General features: G+C 45.2%; 1 protein-coding gene across 1 annotated transcript in view; it reads left to right on the top strand.

Moving 5' to 3' along the window:
* The window catches only part of CUNH16orf78 (chromosome unknown C16orf78 homolog), an 18181-nt gene extending 6097 nt beyond the window's left edge, over window positions 1-12084 (top strand). The window contains exons 4-5 of the mRNA XM_007459486.1: window positions 9058-9314; window positions 11937-12084. Of these exons, the coding sequence (XP_007459548.1) occupies window positions 9058-9314; window positions 11937-12084 (405 nt within the window). The remainder of the gene's footprint in view (window positions 1-9057; window positions 9315-11936) is intronic.
* Window positions 12085-12871: the final 787 nt, after the last annotated feature.

Genomic DNA, 12871 nt, shown 5'->3' with positions numbered 1-12871 from the left:
GAAGATCCCACATGCCGCGGAGCGGCTGGGCCCGTGAGCCATGGCCGCTGAGCCTGCGCGTCCGGAGCCTGTGCTCCGCAAATGGGAGAGGCCACAACAGTGAGAGGCCCGCATAACGCAAGAAAAGAAAAAAAAAAAAAAGAAAGAGATTGACTTATGTCCTATGGGAAGCCCCACACCTTCCCCAAGTTTCCCGTCACTCTCAGTGTCCTGGTCCTGCTGGGACCCTGAGCATCTGTAGGTCTCACTTCCAGTGGCTGTTTCCTTCTCCCTGCTCTCTGCCAACCCAAACACAGAACACATTTCCTTCACTTCTCCCCAAACCTTTCCCATGAAGCCTTTATGTATAAGCAGACTTTACTGAAGGTTTCAGGCAACAAAGGGAAATAATTACATCACAGACTTCACAGCAAACATATTAGAAGTTGATTACAATCCCCTCTTGTTCTTCAAAGTCCTTTGTCCCCTGCCCCCAGGAGATTTCTCTGGCTACATTTCCTGCAGGGGTGGCCTCCAGATGTTTTCCTTAACCCCACGCACCCAAGTCACAATATTTAAGGAGGTGCCCTCTCTCAGGTGCCAACCCTGCACTTTCACGAGCCTGAGAGCAAGCACCTCCTTAAATTTTGTCCCCTGGGTACCTCGTGTGTCTCACTCTAGTCCTGCTTCTGCCCAGCTCTCCCTCTTCTCTCTTTCCTCTCCCCTCCATTCCATCCTCTGCCTTCCTTGCCCCGCACATTCCCATTGGCTTCTTACATCAAGGGATCACTTTGTTTCCTTTGTTTCACTGTTTCATTCCACACTCAATGTAATCTATCAAGATATTTTCCTAAACAAAGGCAGTTCCTTCCCTAAGAGAAACTCTCATGCAAGTCGATTCATTTTTTTTCATTTCACTGAACAAAGATGCCAGCAGGGCGGGCTGACTCGCCAGCTATTTGGTCTTCTGCAGTTCCCCCTGCACCTGCCCAGCCCTGTCCCGCACAAAACCACCCTGTTGGAGAGCAGTCTTCCCTCTCCTAATGTAATACAACCAATGGCCACTGGGGGTCAGCAGGTGCTCACGCGCCTCAAGGGCAGCAGCTGTTCAGAGACATCCAGGAACCACCTGCGCATCCAGGTGTGGCACCCAGGACTGAGTCAGGGCTGAGCCTGGGCACGGCAAGGGGAACTTACTGTGAAGGCTGTCGGGAAGGCTGAAATGAGTGAGCAGGATCTGGTTTGGGAGTGCAGCCTCTAGGAAGGGCGTAGAGGCAGTTAAGGGCTAAGCAGGAGTCTAAGAGGGGATAAGTGTAGATGAAGGAAAAGTATTCTAGACCAGAACATCTGCTTCTAACCTCCCTCAGCCCCACTCAGCACCCAGATCATTAGCGTCATTTTCAAGAACCAGATCCCCTGTGTGTCCCAAGTTCCCTGTCAGAAGAGTAAGCTCTTTCCACTCTCCACGTCATGGCTCTGTGCGAGCTGGTGGGCATGACCATCGAACATTCCCCACCACCTTCGGGACTGGAATGTGACAACTCAGCCTGTGCAATCACAACCACCCCTGCTCTTCTGTGTTTTCAGTGTTGTGATGGCCACAAAATCAGGATCTGCAAAACACTGTGAGTGCTCTGAGTGAATGATATTAACTGTCCCTGGCTCCAGAACACCGAAGCTAATAGGAACAACAGTGACAACACCCGTGTGGAATACTTTTGCTTTTCAGAGCAGACTGTTTCGCCTTTGTCACCTCACCTAATTTTCACAAAAACTCCCACTCACTCCCTTTAAACTGCTGAAATGCCCCTGTCCCTCCACTGATTACCATTTGGCACATTCAGGACGCCACAGCCTGCTGCCACTCCCGTCCCCCCCATTGCCTGTCCTCCCTTGAGTTCCCTGAGCATGCTTTCTTCTACTTTCTTTCCTCTTTCACCACCCTGTCCTGGCCCCCTCTGAGGGCTCACCATACATGTTGACTCCTTGCCCCCCTCCCAATACAGCCTCTAGGTCAGCCCAACCCAGACGCAAGGCAGCAAGAGATCCATATGGGGGCTTCCCTGGTGGCGCAGTGGTTGAGGGTCCGCCTGCCGATGCGGGGGACGCAGGTTCGTACCCCGGTCCGGGAGGATCCCACGTGCCGCGGAGCGGCTGGGCCCGTGAGCCACGGCCGCTGGGCCTGCGCGTCCGGAGCCTGTGCTCCGCAACGGGAGAGGCCACAACAGTGAGAGGCCCGCGTACCGCAAAAAAAAAAAGAGAGAGAGAGATCCATATGGCTAAGCTGAAGCTGCGGTCTTGGGTCACCTCACTTCTGCGAATAAAGGATGCAAAATATTCCCACTTGGTGGGCTTCTTTCCCCTGTTTCATCTGATTCCATTAAGGCTTCTCTTACCCACACTTAATTTCCACTTAAATTTATTAACCTCGTATATTTCTAACTTGCTACTAACCAACCTTCCCTTCTTTCCCCCTTCCCAGACCTAAATTTCCCCTCTGAATTCCCCACTGATCAGTACTGCCATTCTCATCCCATTATACAATTTTCCTGGCTGATTCTATCCAAAGGAGTGGCTTTAACCACTGTCTAGTGAATTCCAAACCCAAACCTCCAGACAGCCTTTTCTCCTGAGTTCCATCTACATGCCTGCTCCCAGTGTTAGCCGGGATGTCCCTAAGGCTCTGCAAACCCCCATGCCTCTGCTTCACAGGGGCCATCGCATGGGCTAGCACTGGCCCAGCACAGTGGCCCAAGTCAGAAGTTGTCTCCCTCCACAACCCTTTATGACCCGTTACTGGGTTCTGGAGATTGTACCTCCTTCATACCTTTCATGCCTTTCACTTCCTCTCCACTTTAACTACTATTATTTTCATTTAACCCGGACCCTAAGAACCTCCAATAGCTTTCCCTCTTTATGGCTACCAAACTGGCCTTTCTAATTTATTTGGGTCTTTATATTTAAAGGGAGCAGATGATTTCTTAGAGGCAGCAGATGATTGGGCCTTGCATTATTTTCAATCCAGTCTGACAATTTCAATCTTCCCATGGGGATATTTAGACCATTTACACTGAATGTAATCATTGATATGGTTGAGTTTAAACCTACCATGTTGGTATTTGTTTCTAATTTATTCCATCTATTCTTTGCCCTCCCCTTCCTGTTTTTCTGCCTTCTTTTGGGCTGAGTAGTTTTTGTGATTCCATTTTATCTTCTTTGTTGCCCTGTGAACTATAACTCTTTGTTGTGCTACCTTAGTAGTTGCTTTAGGGTTGACAGGATTCATCTTTGACATATCACAGCCTCCCTTCACCTCATAGTTTGTATCACTCACGTAGAACATAAGGAACTCACAAGAGTATACTTCCATTTCTCCTCTCCCAACCCTCAGGCTATTATTGCCATTCATTGTATTTCTCCATAAGTTATTATAAACCCCACAATACACTGTTATTACTCTTGCTTCAAGCAAGTATCTTTTAGAGAGACTTCAGTGTTTATCCATAGTTAACATCTCTAGTGCTCTTCATTGCTTTACACAGGTCCAGCTTTCTGCCTGGAGTCATCTCCTTCTGCCTAAAGGTCTTCCTTCAACAATTCTTAGGGTGTGGGCTTGTTGGTGACAAATTCCCTCAGCTTTTATATATCTGAAAAGGTCTTTCTTTCACTCTTGTTTCTGAAAGGTACTTTTGCTGAGTGTAGAATTCTAGACTGACAAGCTTTTTCCATCAATGCTTTAAAGTTGTGCTCTGCCTTCTAGCTTGCATTGTCACCAGTGAGAAGTTGGCTGTCATCTTTGTTTATGTGTTCCCTGTAACGTACCTTTTTCCTCTGACTTCTTTGGAAGCTTCCAAGCATCTCGATGTTGACGCGTCTCGATGTCGTTTGCGTCACGTGTCTTGTGTTTGTGTCTGGGGTTTGTTGAGATTCTTGGTGTGTAGTTTCCATCTCGCATCTGGAAAATTTGGGACCATTAGTTCTTCAAACACATTTCCAGTCCTCCATTCTCCTCTCTATCAGGCACCACAATTACCCATATTTGAAGTTCTGCGACTCAGCAGAGCTTTTCCCCAGTCTCTTCTCTGTGGTTCACTTTGTATGGTGTCTGTCGCTATGTCTTCAAATTCACTGACTTGTCCTTCTACAATACCTAATCTGCTATTAATCCCACCCAATGTATTCTTCATACTAGACGTTGTAGTTTTCGTGTCTAGAATTTCAGTTTGGGTCATTTTCAACCTTCCGTGTCTCGCCTTAGCACGCTCAAGCTTTGTTGAACATACAGGGCTATACAGTTATGATAGCTGTTTTAGTGGTCTTGTCTACCAGTTCTATCTATGTAGTTTCCTCTTCTGCATAACTAGTATTCAGCTGAGAGAAGCTTCTGCAGATCTCTGCAGCTCTCCATGCAGTTTTCTCCTGTTACTCTGCCCTGTGAATTCTAGCTTCCTTGGCCCGTTTCATTTGTCTATTCTCTCTCCCCAACTCAGGGAAACTGCTAGATACTATCTAGGTTTTCCCCTCCCTGTGCTGCAACCTGGAAGCATCTCCCAGCTTTCAGCTGGGGCTCCCATGGGACTCACCTCTTCCTTTTCTCAAGGGCCACTGCCCTCAGTTACCTGTTGTCCAACGTCTGAAAAAGCCTGTTTCATGAATCAGGCCCCATTTTTAGCTGCTTAAGATGGAAGGATAAATCCAGTCCCTGTTACCCTATCTTGGCTGAAAGTAGAAGTCTCACATTGGCTTTTCCAAAGCACAAAACTGATTGAGTGCAATGACAAGTCATTGAAAAATTTTAGGAAGGAAGTACCAAGTTAGATTTGAATTTTTCAAAGGTGACTCTGGCTAAGGGCCACTAAAAGATGCTGGGGAAACGCTGGGAACACATTTCCAAAGTAAACCTTGACAAAGTCTGAGCATCTAGACTAAGAAAATGGAACTCATTTGGCTTTCTCTCCTTGCCCACTATGCTCAGAGCATTCTGTCCATGCCAGGCAAGCGTGCATTCCTAATGCGGAGAGTTGGAGGGCAGTTACCAACTCTGTCTCTATGAATACAGAGGAGTCCCTGGAGTCCCAAACACAGCTCACCAGAAATCTTAACTTATCTGTTCAGCCATGGACTCAGGAACATGGGACATTTTGTCCAAGAGGCTAGCCAGGACAGCTTCCCAGAAAAAGGCACTGACAACCTGGGTTCACATTTTCCTGGATCCACCACTGTCTATGGCATCTTGGGCACATGACTTAATCTCTCCAATCCTCCACTTTCCCATTTGTTCAATGGATGTGACATGGTTGTGAGACTGCAGCTGCCCCCCTCCCTAGAAAGGCTTTAGAACACTGCCTGGCACACAAGTTATGCAATAAATGTTAGCTAATATGTAAAATTATCATTACCTTTTCTATTACTACTCTTCTTTCCTACGTGAGACCTACCTTGACCCAGAAGAGGATCAGATGTCTCAGGAAAGGCTACGGCCCTTTCTCCAAGGGATTTCAATTTGTGTCAGTGAAGATGTGTAGCTCAGGATTCTCCTGGAACATAGGACCAATTTTCACCGTGCACAAACAGACTGCTAACACCACCTGACCCTATCACTCTATTAGGGGCCAGCTGTCAGTTTAGAGAGCCATACTGGACATAAAGTTTCCAGTTCAGCCACTGACTCGTCATGAGACCTTGGGCAAGTCAAAGCTTCTCTCCAGGCCACTGTCCCCCCATTTATGTAATTGTAGAAGGTCTAGACACCCCCAGACATATCCTGCTAAAATTCCTGAAGTTTATTTAGGAAATCTTGCGAGCTTACAGGAAGAACAACTTACTTACAAAGGAAAAAGAGTCAAATTAGCATCAATCTAGAAGTGAAATGAGCACCTATAGACTACTGAAAGCAAAGACTTATAATCTCATAATCCTATCCTCAGCCCGTATATAAGTTACCGTGGGGGTGAATGAATGATATTTGCAAATTCAGAAATATTTAGGGACTTTCTCAGCCATTTATCCATTCATCTATAGAAAATGCCCTAGAAGAGAGCAGAGGCACCAAATTAGGAAATAATTGGTTTAAAAATCAAAATCTAGATACACACTTAAAATCACACGATATAGAAAGAATGAAAAAAAGATAGGCAAAGAGATAACAAGAAATGCAAACATATGAGGTGGATTTAAGGCTAAAAGAAACAACAGGGTAAAAGAGGGATATTTTTAAATGTTAAAGAGAACAAATAATAATAAACCTACACACAACAAAAAAATAGTAGTTAAACAGATAAACATTTAGAAATGCAAAGAGAATCTGACAAAAATAAAGTTATAGTAGGAGACTGCAAAATACCTCTTTCAGAACCCAATAGACAGATCAAAGAGACAATTACAGTAAGTGCCTAGAAGAATCTAACAATGTAATTAACAAACCATAACTTTATAGTTGAACAGAGAACACACATTTTTTTTTTTTTTTTCCTGTGGTACGCAGGCCTCTCACTGTTGTGGCCTCTCCCGTTGCGGAGCACAGGCTCCGGACGCGCAGGCTCAGCGGCCATGGCTCACGGGCCCAGCCGTTCCATGGCATGTGGGATCTTCCCGGACCGGGACACGAACCCGTGTTCCCTGCATCGGCAGGCGGATTCTCAACCACTGCGCCACCAGGGAAGCCCGAGAACACACATTTTTATGTGGCCAAAGAATATTTCTAAAAATCATCTGCATATTCATCAAAAGAAAACATCAACATTCAAAATAATAAAGGTTCTAGGGCCACCTACAGTATCCTAAAGCAATAATTAGAAATAAAATTAAAATTAAAAGATAATCTCAACAGAAATTAAGAAACACTCCTAAAATACCATTATTTCAAAAAAAAAAAACTATTGAAAATAAGTCTGTTTCATACCAAAATCCATGGGATTAAGGCAAAATCTATGCCCAGAAGAAAATTTACAGCAAAAACTAAAAGTAATCGTTCTTGTCTGTATAAAACAAACAAAAAAATTAACACTTTTATTAATTTAATGATATAGAAGAAATAATTTATATGAAAAAAAGAGAATTAATACAGTAAAAACCAGCTAAGATTAATGAAATACAAGATTAAAAGTAGTTAAAAGGATAAATCCAAAGCTAGCTTTTTAAAAAACCAAGTGACAAATAGTATGAAGTTATCATGAGCCTTGTCAAAAGAAGTGTCAAAAATATACAAGATTTTATATGAGAAAGGACGCATAAGCAAAGATAAGAAATACATTGAATGAATTATAATAGAATACTATATGCACATCTACACAATACATTTGAAAATCCAGTGTAAATGAATAATTTCCTATCAGACTATAAGTTATCAAAATGGACATAGTAAAGAGTAGAAAAGTTGAATAGAGCAATTTCTGAGGTAAAAATTGAAAGATGGTAGACATTTTCCCACTACAAAAGGCACCAGGACAAATGATTTCACACCAAGTTCTACCAAATATGTAAAAAGCAAATAATCCCAATGTTACTTCAACTATTGCAGGCCATATAAAATACAGACATTTGTGCATTAATTTGACAAGCCATCATAACCTTAAACTTAAAAGATTAGGCAAAAAAAAAGCAGGCCAATCTCACAATAATAGATGATTTTTAAATGATTTAAAAAATTTTAGCAAATAGACTTAATGTATGGAAAATATAGCAAATATATCCACGTATGAAATGAATAATAAACCCTGACCAGGTGGGATTTATTAGAGCAGGTTACGAATGGTTTGGTTAATCAATATCAAGATATCTAATAACATAATTTATTACATCAAGAAATTAAAGGAAAACCATATGATCAGTAGATGATAGAAAAGCAGTAAATAGAATCAAGCAATTATTACTAATAAAAACTCTATGTAAACCAAGAGCAAAGCTGCTAAATATTATAAAACATATTCCAAAAATAGTGGCAAATATCATTCTAAATGATGAAATGCTGAATCACTTTAATTAAAATCAGGAGCAAAATGAGGCATGACTGCTATCATCATTATTGACATAGTTTTGGCGGGTCTGTCAAATGCAACATGTCAAGAAGAGTACATAATTTTTATAAATATTAGGAGGGATATATTTTCATTTTTCTCCTGATGTGATTGCCTTTCTACAAAACTCAAGAAATTCTAGTCAAAAAATAATAAAATCTGGGCTTCCCTGGTGGCGCAGTGGTTGAGAATCCGCCTGCCGATGCAGGGGACACGGGTTCATGTCCCGGTCCAGGAAGATCCCACAAGCTGCGGAGCGGCTGGGCCCGTGAGCCATGGCCGCTGAGCCTGCGCGTCCGGAGCCTGTGCTCCGCAATGGGAGAGGCCACAACAGTGAGAGGCCCGCGTACAGCAAAAAAAAAATAATAATAATAATAATAATAATAATAAAATCTGCTATGTTTGTTGGTGTACTAGAAAAAAACATTTTAAACAGTAGTGTTTTCTCTATACTAGTCACACCAGTTAGAAATAGAAATGAAAATATTCCACTGGCACAAGTAAAAATCTGTAAAATACAGAGGAGTATGTTTAACAAGAAAACAATTAAGGTCTCCAAGCTCTAGTCCCAACAGTATTTCACTCAGTACAAACCCCATATTTGGGTAACATCAGACCCTCACTATTTCATTTCATATATGTGTGTCTTTGTGCACCCTGTTCCTCCTGTCCGCCCATGCTGTTCCTCCCTTTTTCATCTGATAAACTATCTGTCTTTTAAAAATCCAGCTCAAAGCTGATCTCCTCTGATACCTTCCCCTAACCCCCCTTTAGGCTAACGTTCACTTTAGGTGAATTTTCTCTGGGGAGGGGGAGAAGATTGAGAGAAGGAAATGAAGGAAAGGAGAGAAAGGGAATGAGTTGTGAGATGAGGGGAAAGGAGGGAGAAAAAGATGAATGGGGATTAAACAAACGCTAAGAAGGAGAACCTGCCAAAGCCTTGAAAAGACCTCATAGCTCTAATGTTTGAAGCCCTTGCAGCCTTCCAGGTCTCATCCCCTTCCTGTCCACCCTACTGCTCACCCCTACCAGGATCTAACTCCCTGGTGACATCTGTCCAATTTCAGACTTAGACATCAAGGATGAAATCACCCAAGAGTCCACTCAGCTCTCAACGCCATACCATCGACAAAGCATCATAGAACCCATGTTACAGGATGCTATCTTTGTCCCACGGAAGTCAACCCTCTTGCGAGATTGGGTTGGCAAGACGCCCGACGCCTCCTACGAGCGTAAGCTGAAGAGCCTCATGGAGAAGGGCAGTGAGCCCAGGATGGAGATGGTGAGGATGCTGAAGCCGGAGGAGGTGCTGAGCTGCCGGTGAGCAGCCCTGTGCAGGTGAGGCTGGGCGCATTCTGCAAGACCAGGCTTTGCTCACGACTGTCTGTGGTTCATGCACCTGGGCTGAGCCCGGAGCAAGGGAGGGTGGCTGCAGCATGTCCGGGCTCTGTCTTTGAGTCCCAGAGGGCTGCTTCAGGGCTGAAGCTGTTGGGTTTCAGAGCAGCCTCACTCGCTAGAGGATCGTCTCCTGATTGGACACGACATTTAGGTGCTGCCATTTTGAGGCCATGCCTTTGGACACATACACAACCTTTCTAAAATTTCTGTTTCACAAAAGAAACCATGAATATTATTCACAAAGGAAAGAATGAGTTGTTTGTGGCCTTGTTTTAACAGGAAACTCCCCCAAGATCCTTTACACTAATGGTGTTGAATTGCTGGTGACAGTAGCCGCCATTCCCAGGGCTACCTGCTGTACGTTTCGGGTTTTAGACTCCAAAGGGACCATGAACAAAGTATGAAACCATTTGGTATTTACTGCTCTTACCAAGGGGTCTCACTTCTTGCTTGTTCTTTGTCATACTTATCAAGACCCACTGGTTTTCAGCAACACCAAACAGCTTGGTTTCTGCCCCCAGATCCAAGCATCCCTCCCCAGCCCAATGTTATTCTTTACTGTAAAGATGTAACCGACAACACTCAGAAACTTTGGCAAAGGAGGAAATAGGACAAGAGACTAAGGTAGTCAGCCTTGTAGAGTTCACAGCAGTGAACTCGCCTGTAGGTTTCAGACGGCCTCAGATGCCTGGCATCCGAGGGCCCCATCACACAGTCCTGCTCTGCTGGCTGACTGGCTGGGGTTGGAGGGGTGGAATGGCTAACTGGCTGAAAGATGGACAGGCAGTCTCCTCGACTAGAGGGGGCTTCTGGCTCATGCCACCTCCACAGCTGGATGACTTTTGCTATGGGTTTCAAATTGATAAAATGGTTTTAATTGACTCTGGCCAAAGACAGCCTACCTGGGCTCCATGGTGGAGAGAAAAGAGAAAAAGAGACTTGGACAGGGTAGGGGGAGAGAATATTTGGAGAGATGGCAATTAACAAACCATTAGAAAAACACCCAAGAAAAGGATGAAATTGTCCTTTGCAATCTTAGTGAGCATTCACAGGTAGATATGTGTGAGATTGCCCCCTGGGGCTGGGCTGGTCAGGGAAGGGTGGGGCCGACCAAGAGCCGTCTGGGAAAGGTAGTACAGGTATAGGGGCTGGTGAGTGAGGTCTGAGCTGCCTGTAAGAACAGGGAAGCTCTGGGCAGATCTTCAAAGAGAAGGGAAGTTCCCCGGTGGCCTACTGGTTAGGATTTCAGGCTTTCACTGCCAAGGGCCTGGGTTCAACCCCTGGTTGGGGAACTAAGATCCTGCCAGGTATGGCCAAAAAAAAAAAGAAAGAAGAAAAAAAGGAAAGAGTAGGGAGACCATTCCCAATGGGCAGAAAAGCCAGGTTCTATCAATATGCAGCTCCTCCCCCACCATCTGTAGCAAATTAACCAACCGGAATGCAGCCTGAATCGGGGGGCCTCCCTCCTTATACTAAAGCTGGGAGCAAGGTCAAAGTTGATGGTGGAATGAGGGATATGATGGTAGAGATACTGTCTAAATCACATAGATGGCATCAGTCCTATTCTTCAGTACAAGTCAGAACGCTGGGGCTTTAGCTAATATTTTAAATCAGTGTTTTAATTTTAATTTTTTAATTGAAAATTGTAATTGTTTGAATACTATTAAAAATACTCACCTCTGTTCCTACAGTTTTCTCAGCCTTTATTTCCACTGTCCTGGATTTCCCCCAGTCCTTGACCTCACTCAGATTATACACACATGGCAGTGATGAGAGAAAACACCTAACAATTTGCATCCTGGTTTCCCCCCCATTTGGCAATAACGTCACAGCCATATTGCGTCTTCTTCCTAACGACATTTTAGCACCAGCAGAAGAGTCCTTGAAACGGATATTCCATTTTTTGCTTGACCATTCCTCTGTTGATGGAATTTCCTATTTTCCTATTGTGGATAACCCCAAAATAAGCATATTTGTTTATGTAGCTTTTTTTTCCATTGGATTCTCTTCTTGGGATAAGTTGAGGACCTGAGTGGAATTACTGAGTCAAAAATAATAAACCTGTTTTTTGGGGGGCTGGGGCAGGAGGTGCTTGGCGTATATGTTGCCAAATTGATTTCCAAAAGAGTTATACCAATAAAAAAAACCCACCAAGTCTGTGGGGTATCCCAGTCCTTCTTTTCTTTTGGCGGTACGCGGACCTCTCACTGTTGTGGCCTCTCCCGTTGCGGAGCACAGGCTCCGGACGCGCAGGCTCAGCGGCCATGGCTCACGGGCCCAGCCGCTCCGCGGCATGTGGGATCTTCCCGGACCGGGACACGAACACGTGTGCCCCGCATCGGCAGGCGGACTCAACCACTGCGCCACCAGGGAAGCCCTGTCCCAGTCTTTTATGAGACCTCTGTCAGCTCCAGAAATGTCTGGAGGGCCAGTCCCTTACAGAGATCCCACACTGACGCTGTTTAACTCTAAGTTCTTTTCAATGAAGTTTGCGCCTGCAGTGACTCCACCCTCAACTGACCTCTTTGGCCTTGTCTCACACAGATACCTGAGGGTGTCCAAGAACAACATTCGAACTTTGCTCAAGCTGTGCAAGGATGCAGGAATGAACGTGGACATCCACCCGCACGTGGTCGAAGAAGAGATAGATGCTAAAAAGGTGTTCAACCAAAACATCAGTGTAGCCCTCTAAATAGCTCCTCTCCCCGGCCACCTCAAGCCCCCTCTGCTGTTGGACCCTCGGCCACCAGATGCCACCCTCTGGCACACCACACCTGGCTCTTCAGACCTGGGGCGTCCCCTTTCGACAGTAGTGATCAGGAAACAAGGTTAGACTGCTTGGATCATTGCACTGACAGAGTGTTTTGTCCTCGTCATCCAAGTCAGAACCAACGCAGGAGAAACTATAGGTTTCCTCCCCACCCCCCAAAGAACACTCCTTGGAAAAGCCTTCTTAGAAAGGAAGTCTTAGAAGAAGTGAAAAATGGGAGCCCAGAGTCTCCAGAGGGATTTCAGGAGGGACAAAGCACTGAGGGGCTGCTGGGGACACATACACCCCAGGTCCTGCCCAACGATCCCCACTACCTCCTGTGGCGGACACGGCTCTGTGGGGAGCTGGCCCTCGTGTGTGTAGGGTGGGAAGCTGATCGGGAGAACAGGAGGGAGAGGACTCTGCCAACTCAGGTAAACAAGGATTACTCAGAGAAGTCACAGAGGGCAAGGAACTGGCTCAGAGTCACACAGGCGAGAAGCGGCAGGGCTGGGATGGGAAGAGTGTCCTCACCGTAGTCTCCCGTTCTTGCCTGACGGAGCTCCTGGCAAATCCTGCACGACGGTTCGGAGATGCTGCCTTCCTCTCATGCAGCAACTGCCAATGGAGGTCCCTATAAGCACTTCAAGTAAGTTCAAATCCCAACTGCCCCTCTTACTAGCTGTGTGACTTTTGGCAAGCTACCTCCCTTCTCTGTGCCTTTGTTTCC

This window comes from Lipotes vexillifer, unplaced genomic scaffold, assembly GCF_000442215.2.
Source record: "Lipotes vexillifer unplaced genomic scaffold, Lipotes_vexillifer_v1.1 scaffold342, whole genome shotgun sequence".
NCBI classification, from domain to species: domain Eukaryota; kingdom Metazoa; phylum Chordata; class Mammalia; order Artiodactyla; family Lipotidae; genus Lipotes; species Lipotes vexillifer.
Note: the sequence above shows the minus strand (reverse complement) of the source record. Positions and strands in the feature narration are given on the sequence as shown.